At 41.0% G+C, this 14,700-nt stretch overlaps 1 protein-coding gene across 4 annotated transcripts in view; it reads right to left on the reverse strand.

Annotated features, from left to right (window-relative positions):
- The window catches only part of LOC117455367 (uncharacterized), a 57,372-nt gene that overhangs the window by 7,384 nt on the left and 35,288 nt on the right, over positions 1-14,700 (reverse strand). For 2 of the 4 annotated variants that reach the window (XM_034094849.1, XM_034094847.1), the window contains exons 35-43: positions 14,578-14,635; positions 14,286-14,428; positions 13,360-14,134; positions 10,537-10,770; positions 9,586-9,651; positions 9,353-9,486; positions 9,139-9,270; positions 8,922-8,979; positions 8,765-8,827 (exon numbers count right to left, since the gene is read on the reverse strand). In XM_034094849.1, the coding sequence (XP_033950740.1) occupies positions 8,765-8,827; positions 8,922-8,979; positions 9,139-9,270; positions 9,353-9,486; positions 9,586-9,651; positions 10,537-10,770; positions 13,360-14,134; positions 14,286-14,428; positions 14,578-14,635 (1,663 nt within the window). Of the gene's footprint in view, positions 1-8,441; positions 8,479-8,764; positions 8,828-8,921; positions 8,980-9,138; positions 9,271-9,352; positions 9,487-9,585; positions 9,652-10,536; positions 10,771-13,359; positions 14,135-14,285; positions 14,429-14,577; positions 14,636-14,700 lie in introns of all 4 variants that reach the window. The other 2 variants (XM_034094850.1, XM_034094848.1) reach the window with 2 other exon arrangements.

The raw sequence follows: 14,700 nt of genomic DNA on the forward strand, positions 1-14,700 counted from the left end.
GGTTCATTCGTTTTTCTGTTTTGCACCTCCTCCTATTAATATCTTTGTACATCCTGCACTAAACTGTTTTATTGTAGAGATCACTTATAGTATCTTCTTGATTTTTTATATTCTATATTTCTGTCACAGACCTTCTACTTTCCCCCTATGAAAGTATGTACTCTTAATATTTTTTTAATCAAATATAACACATAAAAACAATAATTCAATAACGTGCTTTAACCACTAGGCACACAAGGTACACACAGACACTTGTATGTACAACATCTGAAGATGTGTAGTTTTATTCATGTTTTCACATAATTTTACAGCATATTGCTATACTATTTCAGACTCAGTATTTACATTCAAAATTCAATCCAATTCAAATCAGTAATATCTTTAAAAACTACAAGTCCTTTTATATCAGCTGTGCACCCTTATGGTGCAAATATAACCTATCTATGAATTATATCAGTCGGCCATTGTTGTTGTGGTCTGGGAGCTGTTGCAGCGTCCATAGCAACCACCTTAGCAACCATTAATGTGTACACATTCATGAAGTAATCTTTGTCATAACTAGCAAACTAAACATCATGTACATGTACTGCACAAATAATCAGAAATAAAATGAAGGTATATGGGACACCCTGCCCGTAGAAGCCTGACGGGCAAGGGGTACCCTGTACGTAATATAGCGACGGGGAGGGGCCCTGACCGTCCGTCAATATGTGACGGGATGGGAGTGTGACACACACACACACACACACACACACACACACACACACACACACACACACACACACACACACACACACACACACACACACACACACACACACACACACACACACACACACACACACACACACACACACACACACACACACACACACACACACACACACACACACACACACACACACACACACACACACACACACACACACACACACACACACACACACACACACACACACACACACACACACACACACACACACACACACACACACACACACACACACACACACACACACACACACACACACACACACACACACACACACACGAACCAGACTGAGTCAACGACTGCTGATTCATTGGCTAGGGTCCCGCCCAGGAGTGAACAACCAATTAGAAGATATGAAGGGAGGAACAACCGACACAACCCCTCCCCGCTTATGTGTATAATTACTGTAACATTCTTACACTCGGGGCTCTCTTCTGACTGGCCGTTCCTGATACGTCTATCACACGGTAGTAGAATTGAGTCCAGAGTACTCTGTGTTTTGTACTGTTGCTTTTACCATTAAACTCAGCTTATTGCTTATCTCATAACTCTGTGTTTGAGTCCTTTCCTTGAAAAGACTACTCATCAACGAACGGCACGGAGCAAAGTCTGACCTTCGGCCATTCTCCGGTGGGAGGCGCTCCAACATTAGTCAACCACCAGAGGCGCCGCCCATGACAGTGTTTTTTCGGCTCTGAGCGGAGCATCAGTTTTTGTATAAGATAACCTACGTTTGCTAGTTGTTCAGTGTAATATGCCAACCTACTATGAACAAAAGCTAGTGGCTCATATTAGGCTAGCAATAACGTGTTTACAATTGCAATCTTATATGGTAGATCACCGTACGGTAAATCACCCGGAGTATACTGTATATGAGTATTTTGTGTGTGAATGCAGACATTCTCGTGCTATGAGAAACATGTAAGGCCATCTGCTGACATTGTAGTTGATATCAGGGTTTCCGTTAGCCGGTAATTACCGGTTTTTAGCTGGTAACATTTATAAAAAACCGGTAAATTCAAAACCTGACGGTCAAAATGTCTGGTAATAATTAGGGAGGCTCCGATCGATCGGCCGCCGGTCATTATCGGCCGATATTCACTCTTAATAGTTTGATCAGTGCTCTCTATAAAGGCCGATCAGGAGAGCTGGGTCTGATCGATATGGACATAAACGCGAGTGAAGTGTAACCGGACGCGAGAGAGAGATCAGATCAGCTGCTGAGTCTGACCGAGACACGCAGCTCTGCAGGATCACCTGAAGCCCCGCCCTCTGCAGGAGCTGCTTGAGAAACTGACGGGCTGTCAGGAGAGAGAGGGGAAAAGAGAGGATCCGTTTCTCCGGTGTTATTATTCAAATGTAATGTAAACTTCTGAATAATGTACGTTATCTACTACAAGTAGTTTGTTTGAATGTAATAATTATGTTGTTTGTTGTTTGTGGAATCATTTATTGAAAAATTAATCTGAATTGTTTCGATCTGTTACGATTATAAACTGAAGCAATATAAAAATGAGGCCGTGAACTGAGTTTTAAACTGAAGCATATCTGCTCATAGTCCGGTAATTACCTGCTAACGGAAACTCTGCTACACAACTATTATTATTATTGAAATATGACCGGTAAGTTTCAAATTAGTCCGGTAAAATAAATTCTGCCCGGACATTTGACCGGCGAGAAAAAATCCTAGCGGAAACCCTGGTTGATATATGTAAACGCTAGCAACTTCGTTAGCCCAGTTAGCACTGTGTCAATGGCTTGTTCTGTGTAATAAAACCACTATGAACAAAAGCTAGCGGTTCATATTAGGCTAGGAAGAACGTGTTTGCAATTGCAATCTTATACGGGTAGTCTGCTACGTTCGGTCATTCATTGTAGCTGGCATGAAAACAATGTTTTCGCCTAGCATGTCTACCTCTCGGTAGCGTCGTTGTTTATCTCGGTAGCATACACGCTATGAACGGTAGCTCGGTTAGGAACACCAACTATAATGTACTGACCGTAGGGCAAATCACCCGGAGCATACTGTCTATGAGTATTTTTTGTGTGAATGCAGACGTTCTCCTGCTATGAGAAACATGTAAGGCCATCTGCTGACATTGTAGTTGATATATGTAAACGCTAGCAACTTCGTTAGCCCAGTTAGCACTGTTTTGAACTGAACCTGAGATTCCAACAGTATATGCTAGCCTGGCAGAGGGTGCGTCATAGCTCTGGGCGTGGCTACTGGGTATCCAGACATCACGATGTCGGCTAAAGGCCCTGACACACCAGCCGAAATCGGTCGTTTTCGTTAGTCGGACGATGAAGCGTGCCCTGTCGCCCAAACTCAATTGGGTGTTTCCCGCACCGTCGGCCATGACACGCCTTATTTGGCCTTTTATGGCAAATGAGCAAAGGGAACATTGCTTACATTAGGTACGACAGATTCATTGTTCATCTTCCGCAAACCCCCACCCATCCCCCGATCCCCCCCTCCCAAAGGGCTGAGAGAACGGACTCACGCCACTCATCTCAGAGGACTGAGAAAAGGGACTAAAGAGACAGAAGGGGTTCGTAGCTTGGTGCATGCATATACACACGCACACACAAGGGATGCACACATACACACACACACAAACATGCACTTTAGCATCAGAACTGTAATGGACATTTTGCTTAATTTTCTGTTAGACCATCTCTATTTATGTCAGTGAATGCTAAACTACCTAAGAAAGGGCTAAAGATCGCTCACTTGAATATCTGCAGCCTTAGAAATAAGGTTCAGTGTGTTCAGGATATGTTGATATAAAATAATATTCATATTTTGGCCATCTCTGAAACTCACTTAGATGACTCGTTTGAGGACGGTGCAATATCAATACAGGGGTACAATTTTTACAGAAAGGATAGAAACTGCAATGGGGGAGGTGTGGCTTTGTATGTACAAAGTCACATTCCTGTGAAGTATAGGGAGGATTTGATGTTAAGTGAGGTAGAGATGGTATGGCTGCAGGTTCACCTGCCCCATTTAAAACCTATGTTGCTGGGATGTTGCTATAGACCATCAAGCTCTGATAGTAATTATCTAGATAAATTGTGTGAAATGATTGAGAAGGCATGTGATGAAAACGGGGAGATATATTTATTGGGTGACGTGAATATTGACTTTCTGTCATCAGACTGTTCATTGAAAAACAAATTGATGACGGTAACAAGTGCATGTAACCTAGATCAGATGATCAATCAACCAACCAGGGTAACTACCAATAGCTCTGGAGTAACATCATCCAAATGCATTGATCACATATACACAAACGCAAGTGAACTGTGCTCAAAAGCGGTATCAGTACCAATTGGCTTCAGCGATCATAACCTTGTAGCAATATGTAGGAAAGCCAAAGTCCCAAAAGCAGGACCGAAAATAGTCCTGAAGAGATCATATAAAGGGTTTTGCTGTGATTCATATGTGGAGGTTGTTAAGGGAGTATGTTGGTCTAATGTTTTTAAAGAGAGTGACACAAATGCGGCACTGGATGTTTTCATGAAATTGTTGTTACCAGTGATGGATAAACATGCACCTGTTAAGAAGTTAACCGTTAAAACAGTAAAGGCACCATGGATTGACGAGGAGCTAACATTTTTTATGGCTGATAGAGACGGAACAAAAAGGGCAGCAATGAATTCCGGCAATCATTCTGAGTGGCAGTTATATTGCAAAATAAGAAATAATGTGACAAAACTGAACAGAAAGAAGAAAATGTTTTATGAGATTAAGATAAATGATATAAAGCATGATGGAAAAAATCTCTGGGCCTACCTTGAATACCATCATGGGTAGGAAAAACAACTCAACACCATCCTTTATAGAATCAGAGGGGGCATACATCACTAGACCACTAGATATTGCCAATTATTTTAATAACTATTTCATTGATAAAGTGGAGAAGCTAAGGCAGGGAATTCCAACATTTAGCTGCGAGTCGTCCTATGTTAATATTAGAGAACGTATTATGAAAAATAAAAATTGCACCTTTGAGCTGGGTAAAGTTAGGACAGAAGAGGTGGAAAAGTTATTGTTCGCAATCAATAATGATAAACCACCAGGTATTGATAACTTAGATGGTCAGCTATTAAAGAATATAGCCAAGTTCATTGCTGCACCCATCTGTCATATTTTTAACATGAGTCTGGAAGGTACATGCCCGCAAATCTGGAAAGTAGCTAAAGTTATTCCACTCCCTAAAAATGCAAAGAATGCCTTCACTGGCTCTAACAGCAGACCAATAAGCCTGTCACCTGTTCTAAACAAACTACTAGAAAAAATTGTATTCAATCAAATACAATTTTCTGTTAACAGTCTGATGAGTGAGTATCAACATGCGTATAGAGAGGGTCACTCAACAGCCACAGCATTAACACAAAAGACACATCAATGGATGAAAGAGATTGATGTGAAGAAAATGGTGGGAGCAGTACTATTAGATTATAGAGCTGCCTTTGATTTGATAGACCATAGCATTTTACTTGACAAATTGGAGTGCTATGGGTTTGCCCCAAAGGCGATATCATGGCTAGAAAGCTATCTATATAACATAACTCAAAGTGTATACTTTAATGGCAGTATCTCTAGTGGTAGATGTGTTGCGAGTGGAATTCCACAAGGAAGTTCACTAGGTCCTTTACTCTTCTCAATCTTTACAAATGATTTTCCATTAGCTCTTGAAAAAGCACAAGTCTCTATGTACTCGGATGACACGACAATACATACACAGGCTCCCACAATTGGTGAGATAACTGATATTCTGAACAAAGAACTGAAAACAGTAATGGAATGGGTGACCAGCAACAAATTAGTGCTCAACATTCAAAAAACAAAAAGTATTGTATTTGGCACAAATTACGTACTAAGGTCTAAACCGCAGTTGAATCTGATGCTGAATAATGTGGAGGTTGAGCAGGTGGAGGAAACAAAGCTCCTGGGACTCATCCTAGTGAACAATTTGTCATGGACGAAACACATAGAGTCAGTGGTGGCAAAGATGGGGAGGAATATATCTGTCATCAAGAGGTGCTCAGTGTTTTTACCACCGCAACTGAAAAAACAAGTCATTGAGACTCTAGTCCTTTCACAACTGGACTACTGCTCAATGATCTGGTCAGGGGCAAACAAGAGGGACCTGGGAAAGCTGCAACTGGTTCAAAACAGAGCAGCTCGGCTTGCCCTTAGGTGTACACCAAGACATAATGTAAACGAAATGCATGTCAAGCTCTCCTGGACATTAGTTACGGAAAGGCTGATGGTATCACTCCTTGTCTTTTTGAGAAACATAAATGAGCTGAAACATCCAACCTGTCTATATAAGCAACTTACACCTAGCTCTAACATCCATGCATATAAAACGAGACATGCCACAAGAGGTTGCTGTCAAATCCCTAAAGCCAAAACAGAGTCTATGAAGAGCACAGTGCTGTATAGAGCCATGGCTGCATGGAACACACTGCCAGATCAGATTTCTAAAGAAACAACTAAAGCAAGCTTCAAAAGACGATTGAAGAGGCATCTGGAAGCCCACAGATTGTAAATTACACAAGCAGCAGACAGGTTATGGTAAACATACAGCAGCACACCGATATAGGTTCATATAGGTTTTTTAAACACATGCAGGAATATGGTACACACACACACACAGTTATGATGAGGATTGTATTTAGTTTGTTTTTACTCTAAAAGAAGCGACGGGAGACATTTGTAAAATCACTATTATTATTTTCTTTTTTTTTTCTCTCCAAGGAAATGGGGAATCAGAAAATAAGCTGTATGTGATGGTTGATATGAAAGTCACTGTTTGAAGGAAAATGTACGCCGTACACGATTTGTATCATTGTCTTGTAATGTACTGTCGAATGTCATGTTTTATGTTATTTGTGGACCCCAGGAAGATTAGCTGTTGTTATGCACCAGCTAATGGGGATCCTAATAAACTATAAACTATAAAACGCATGCGCAGTTCGTACGTGCTCGGCTGAATTCTTTGCGGTGTGTTCCAGTGCGACACATGACCAAGACGCAGGAGAACACGGCGACGCAACAGTAAGCGTCGGCGAGTTCTCTGGTGACTGCTTGGTGTGTCAGGGCCTTTAGTGAATGCGTGTCTCTTCCTTGGAGGAGCAGCATCGGCCGGACTCCGCTGCTCCTCCGTGCAGAGTCTGCAGTGGTGTGTGAGTTTGGGCGACAGGGCACGCTTCATCGTCCGACTAACGGAAATGGCCGATTTTGGCCTGGAGTGTCAGGGCCTTTAAACGCCGCGGCTTTCTGGCTATTACCATAGGCGGCACGTGAGGCTCAGGTTTGGGAAGGCTAAATCACTTTTATTACCTGACGCTGCCCGCCTCTGGCGTCTATAGAAAAGAGATCAAATTAAAAAAGATTAAATCTATCAAGTCATATTACAGGATAAAGAAAATACAGTTTAAACTGCCGTATGCAGAGAAGACGCCGACGTGTCGCACTTATCATTCATATCACATCATCAATCAGAACATCGTTCATATAATATCATAATATAGCCCATCATATATTTCCTTATCTGAGTCAGCTTCTCGAGCCATATCTGGCCGTGCAACACTTACAGTGTCACATACTGTCTACAGAAGTATTATTTTAAGCAAAACATTAGGTTGACGAAACACTCAACTCAAATGTAATTAAAGTCAGATCCACCCGTGTCCTTTAGACAGAGCAGGGATATCATAAAACTGTTTGAACTGCTTTCAAACACTCGGTCGTTTATTTATTTTTTAACCAGTTGTTCTATATTCACCTTGCAGGTGCATGTGGCTTGTGGCTATGTGGCTTGTATCCTGGATTATATGTTTAAATCATGGATGTTTAAAGTTCATATTTGTCAAATATTAGTTTACTTTTCATTAATGAAGTATGACGCTGCGCTGTCAGTACACTTGTCACCGTTTGTGATTGGTCAAATGTTGCTAACCCCGCCCCTTTCACGTGAACGCGCTCTCAGCTGGAGAGAGAATCCCTGGCTTGATTTACCAAGTTGATAACCGCTTAGCGAAATCTCGTTTGTTAGGGTTAGTTAAGATAACTCAAACATATCCAGGGTCTGTTGAACTGGCTTCGTAGCACAGGGCACAGGTGGCTGCATAGCAGCGCTAATGTCAAAGACACAAACATTATACATTATATTTTTATTTTACCAGGATGCAGTGACAAAAATATTTGGGAAGGCTTAGCCTTCCCTAGCCTACAGTACCCGCCGCCCCTGGCTATTACCTAGCATGTGGGACCGGACAGCTTTGATCCCCATCGACAGTGGCGATTCTAGAGTCTGTGGGCCGCTCGAACCAGCCATCATCATCAGTGGCACCCCAAAACACTCTTTCCCCCCCTCCCCCCCCAGGCCGAGCAAGGCAACGAAACTTAAAATAAGAAGCAGAATCTTACGGCGTGCCATGCATGGGGCCGCCTTGAGGGGGTTTCCCGACATGTCGTTGAAGTAAATTAAAGGGTGTTTCATGTTGTCGTTGCTGTGGACCTTCTTAATACCTTGGAAAATGCCGTTTAATACCCTTAATTTTCGCTAAATTGATTTATCAACTTTTAATACTTTTTAAGACCCCGCGGACACCCTGTGACACATATCAGCAAAATTATTATTTTACCTACCTCATGTAGGCCCTGGCTTATTGTCAGCATCAGAGCCCTATTCAATTTCAGACAAGAATAACTAATGTTTGACTTGTCACATTTAAAATTCATATTTTTTTTTATAAATGCTACAAACATTTTAAAGCATCTGCAAATGTGAATAAACACCTTCAAATTTACAAGAGACAGATATTTACCATGAACAACCTACAAGTACTATTCAAGTTATACCATGTTCTGGTTAGCTGGTGACAAGTCATATAACATTTTGATTGGTTGTCATCTTAGTTAAGCTGTGTGAAAGAGAAAAAAAGACCTTGAACTTGGCTAATGGGACTCACCCTTTGGTTGTGCTGTAAAGCTGGTTTGCCAGTCCAGTTTGAGGTCTTTAACCAGTTTTAAAGCTGCAAAAAGCAAAAGGCACAGTTGATACCTAACACAGCATACTCCCATGTACCATAAACTCTGTAGACATTGCAAATTGACTGTTTCTGTTACCTTCACTGAACGAAAGACTCTTAACATGTTCAAACGCCCCCGGTCTCAGCAGTGTGCACTTTGTGAGAGAAGACACAAACACTTCGTATATTAACTTGTTTCATTAGACTAGTGAAGCACAATGGCGACATATCTTGTCCATCATAAATTACACCGGATCTTGACCGTATTACCGCATGGATATGTAGATAACATGCATGAAACATGAACTGGTTACCTGTGCATCCACCTTGTAGTAACACTCTTGTTTAGAGAGCATCATGGCGATGCCCTCTACGATCTCCCGTTTCATCTCTTCAAGAATCAAATCACGATCCCAGAAGAGTAGAAAGTCTGGGTGCTGCATCCACTGAAAACACATGCATATCATATTAAAATGTGGGGGCAACACTTTCATCTTAAAGATATTTTTGAATCCATTTTTCACTCACAATGTATTGTAACTGGTGATCATAGCTCCTCATGTGTTCACAGATCTTATAGTGGATGATCATTTCCTTGCAGCTCTCACACAGGTAAAACGGGCTCACAGAAATCCCCTGACACTCCCACACAAAGCCCTGACCTGGGGGTGACACGCTGGCTTTAACATATTGTATGCTCTTGACAAATTAATTTGAATGAAAAAAAGTGAAAAAAGTTTGCTGTGCAATGTTGAACCCACCTATGATTGATCCACCACGCTCAGTTCCCTGTACCTTCAAGTAGGTGGACAAATGACTGCTTTCCCCTGTGACAACCATAACAACACATTAGTACAATAAATGGCAAAAAACACTCAAGACTTAATGATGATGGAAAACTATTTCAAAGATGTATACGATACTGTAGCTTACAGTGTTCCTTATACAAGTACGTTTTGATCAAGTACATTTGCTTAAGCCTCAAAACCAAGCCCCTAGGAAGTGCACCGGACTCTGAGGAAAATATTCGTTGTGTCCAAACGGCGGCACTACAATTTCCGTATCAGTCCGTGACGTCACTGGGCCCAGAAATACTTGTTCCCATTGACTAACATTGGGAAAGAGACGTCTGTAAATCAGCGGATAATTTTGCTTAAACTAAATAAACTACCTAGTATGAACTATTTTATAGCCCTTATTATAATCATTAGGTCCTTAAAGTTGTAAAATGCACTAAAAGCCGAATCTAGATTTATTTTCTGTCTATTCATTCTAGTGAGCCGAGAGTGGGAGCTCGGGGGGTGGGGCTTAAGGGGCGCATGCTCTGTGAGCGCACATACGGGTTCTTCTGCTCTGACAGCCAGGCATGACGGGTAATCTGTGACGTTTCGCTCTCAAAAGTTGGGCCATTTTGTCCTCATGCACCAATGAGCAGCTCTCATAGGAAAGAACGAGATCCCGCCTCCAACGCTGTATCCAGTTCTTATTATACATCCATGCTCAAAACCTTATTGCCCCGAACTTGTATTTTGGATGAGAGAACAAGAAAAAAAAATTCCAAAAGATTGCAGAAGATTGGCTGACGCCAAGCTCAACAAAGTAACACTGCCACTCAAATTGACTAGCTTCTGTGGCACGGTACTTTCCAAACTTGGCACAACTAATGTTTTTAAAAAAACAGCAAATAATGCAGGTCAACCTTTAACACCTACCTGTTAAAAACATTGCGAGTTCTTGCGAGTGTGGCGACACATGTTCTGCCCTCTGGCTGGATTTTGGTTGGTTCTGCTGTTCCCTGCTCGAGTCCTCTAACTCTGGATCTCTTCTCGCCTGCTGCCGTTTCGTGTTGCAGGTCTCTTGGCATGTATCTGCGCTGTCGGTGAATCTGCCTGCAGCACCAGTGGCAAGAGGAGGCTGATAATCCTGATGTTTCCCTATATTGACTGCTGGAGGTAAGAATGAGAAATTGTGGATATTTGTGAAAATGACAAATATACGTCATACACTGCATAATTAAAATGTATACACAGTATAGTCTGCACTCAATTTATTTTGCATAAAAACAATACCTAACATATCAATGATTGCACCGAAATCTACTGAATGAATGCAGCTATAACTGGATTCAATTTCTGAATAAGGAACAGCGATGTATTAAAAAGGTGTAGTTTATTTAAGAATAAGACGGCTCATTACAGAGAGTGAATATGAACTGCTACCATCTAAATCGGAGATACAGGGTCCCACGATTAAATAAAGTCAGACTGAAGCACTCCTTTGTGCACCAATCAATCCTCACAGTAAATACAGAGCTAAATCCCAGATCAAATGCACGCTAAAGGGTCTTTGAAAATGTTTTCTTTCAGTGATTTTGTTTGTTTTTCATGTATTGTATCATGACAGTTGTCTATGTTGATCTTACTCATGGAGCTGCTGCTGTGACGCAAGTCCAATTTCAGACTCGATCTGACCAATAAAGTATTATCGTATCGTAGATCACAAGTGATTTTACACACGATTACAAAGTCAATGCAAAGATGAAAACTTTCCGTGATGCCGTTTAGCCAAAGCTCATCAGCATAGAGATCCAACATTCTAAATGTAAACAAATTATGATGTTATTTCATAATTGTTTGTATCCATTTTATTATAAATATATTACAGCAAAATCTGTACTCAACCAAATTCATTCAGCCACTTGACAGAAATTATCCAATGGTCAAGCTTGTGTGATCAATGCAAGGCTGAAAGCTGGGTTGTGTGTGAACACAGTAAGCATGTATGTTTTCACCTGGAATCTGGACCAATCGTGTCTGGAGCTGATGCTTGATCTGCTCTGATTGGTTAACAGGAGAAAGACCTTCATTTTGCGGGATGTAAATAACTGAGACAAAATTGCAGTTATAATATAATGCTATACTTCTGTGCCTTATTGAATGTCTTCCTTTCAAAGACAAGTCACGAGTTTGCCAAGCTATCAAAAAGTACAAGTGTAAAATTGTTATGTATTTGTATGTAGATACAAAATATGCATATATTTCAAACATGGTGCTGAGAAAAAAAAGACCCTTTAACTTAGTCATCTTGTCTTGAGGCTGGACTGGTGTAGGTAACGTTCTGTCTTAAAACTGCTGCAGTGTGTGTTGAGGGTGAGGAGACATGCACGTCTCTTGTTCTTAATAAAGTTTTCTGAATTCCTACAGCGAAGAGAGAGACAGTCAAGACAAAGACCATACAGTACTGTATCAAACAGTCTGTGTTGTTAGATCCCAGGTTACCCCTGTTCAGGTGGTACTGGACCTGCTCTCTGTTGAAAGGGTCCGGTTCTCAGCCCTAATGGCACCACTCAGAGTTAACGGAAAGAAACTGTTCCAGCTGGTGGCAAGGAGATACGCCTACATGGCTCACACTGATAAGCACCAGGATAAAAAGCCATAAATCCTTTTCTATTTAAATGTTAAGATTATATCAGAGATAACACGGGCTAGCAAATTCTCCCTTACTGCTGAACTGAAGAGCGTGTAGAAAATCCTGTGATCTTATGCTAAGTCTTTTAAAGTCTTGGCAGTAAAAGATTTTTGATAATCCAAATCGTAACCCACAACTGGTTGGTAAATGATTAATCCTCCCGATGTTTGATGCAGTGTGTTCTCTATCACAGTTTCAGATGCTCCCTTACACATTCTCATATGATGAAGGAAGTCAGGCAAGGTCATCCTGTGATGTAGTCCGTCCATAGGAGCAAACCAAACTAGTTTGAAGATGCTCATACTCGTGCTTTTAAACCACACATGACAGTCTTGTGACAGTGTGTGTGTCAGTTACTTCATGACAGCTAGTGTATGTATATTGTGTGTGTGTGTGTGTGTGTGTGTGTGTGTGTGTGTGTGTGTGTGTGTGTGTGTGTGTGTGTGTGTGTGTGTGTGTGTGTGTGTGTGTGTGTGTGTGTGTGTGTGTGTGTGTGTGTGTGTGTGTGTGTGTAGAGGGTTTCCTCTTCCCCTACATCTCTTCATCAAGGTAACCCAGGCTCTGAACTCTGCAGCCTTTATACTAAACTTACTTCTACTTATTGTACTTTTTCACCACTATTTCTACAATTAGTAAACTCATAAGCACATTTATATATCAGTACATTCATATGATCAATTATAATGAATTCAAACAACTCTATAATGAATCAAACATAATCGATACTTTTCTACACTTGTTTTGGTGCGTTATATAATCATGTTTTAAAAGCAGGAAGAAGATCCCAACTCACTGGACAATGGTGATCATATAATACAGATACCAGATCCCAGTGTAGAACATGATTACGGTTTTATTATTTATACAAGTGTCAACTTAAATGTGTTTAAGGGGTAAAATAAGGAAATTAAACCAGTTAAAAAAAAATTAGAAATCAAGCCTTAAACCCTGACCCACGTTTTGTTTTTAAATTGAGTGCGATTGATTTATGAATATGATATGCATTTACCGGTTGTAAAATAATATCAAAACACACTGTTTTACACTCTATAACAAAGAATACTTACCAACTTTAGGAGTTGTGGAGTTACGTGATGGCTCTGTGGTTGGATTTGTGTGCCTGTTCAGTTTAGGAGCTTTTGGCGCTTTACTCTTTTGAACATTTGGTGCAACATCAGCTGTTGAAGCCACTGAATTCTTCATAGCAGCAGTCTTTACAGAGGCTTCAGTATTATCACATTTCACTGCCATTTTAATATCGGCTACAGATGTCACGGGATGGGTTTGAGACGGGAACAAAGCTGTCGAGACATTTTCAGAGTTTCTGAAGGTATTTTCCTTTTTGGAAGCAGGTGCAGTTTTGCAGGCGGCTTCATGCACTACCATGGACTCTTTGTTAGAAGCTGTGGCAGCTTTATATGAAGTCTTAGCTGTAATATTGGATGCAGCTCCAGTAATATTTTCCAGAGGTTTGGGCAATATTGCAGATGTAGTTGTCGACATCTCACTGGAGATGGATGCAGTTGAGGTGGTGGTGGTTGCTGCTGGTTCAGAGGTGGTGGCAGTAGAGATGGAGGGAGTTGCTCTACGTCCATTGGCAGTTTCCCCCATGGTGGATATGGAGCTGGCTGCTGTTGATTTGGCTGGCATGGAAGTCTTTGGCGTAGTTTCATTAAAACATGAAGTTGGTGCAGTTTTGCATGTCCACTCTTTTTGGGAAATGGCAGCCATTTGAAAAGGTACAAACGTTTTGTTTGAAAGTATTTCAGCTTTGTGCACTCTGCCTTTGGAAACAGTCAGGCAGGAGTCTTCTGAATCCTCATCAACCTCCATATTCACCTCCTTTGAAATGAAATGAACAAAACAATATTTTGTAGACTGCTCAGTTGTGCAGCTGCCAAAGAGCCACAAATCAAAACAGCTGCATTTCATGCTATATCTGTTTCATCAGCTCAGCATGCATTTAGACCCGATTGATGTCAAACAGACTGACCTGGTAGTCGTCCTTCATAAAACCGAGCTGATGTTGCGCAGCCGATGTGTCCACAGGTTGAACACTAGACGGAGCTGAGGTATAAGGTCTTTCATACCTTCTGATGTTCATTTGATCCTGAAGATACTTAACCGTCTCGACGGCTTTTTCAGATGATAGAAAATAGAGAAGGAATACTTTACAGTAGAAGCTCTCTAGACTTTTAAAATCATATGTTAATTGAATGATATGAGCTTCAACCAAAACTACTAACAACATAACATCTTAAAATAAGGGATGGACGTAGACTCACCTGATTTAAAGTTTTGTACCAAGATTTCATCGTAAATCTCTTTCTCCAGATACACAACCTGGAGTCCAGATATGAACAACAATTAGTAACTGCAGTTACCTACTGTAACTCCAGCTTCTATGA

The sequence above is a fragment of the Pseudochaenichthys georgianus genome, chromosome 11 (assembly GCF_902827115.2).
Source record: "Pseudochaenichthys georgianus chromosome 11, fPseGeo1.2, whole genome shotgun sequence".
Taxonomy (NCBI): Eukaryota; Metazoa; Chordata; class Actinopteri; order Perciformes; family Channichthyidae; genus Pseudochaenichthys; species Pseudochaenichthys georgianus.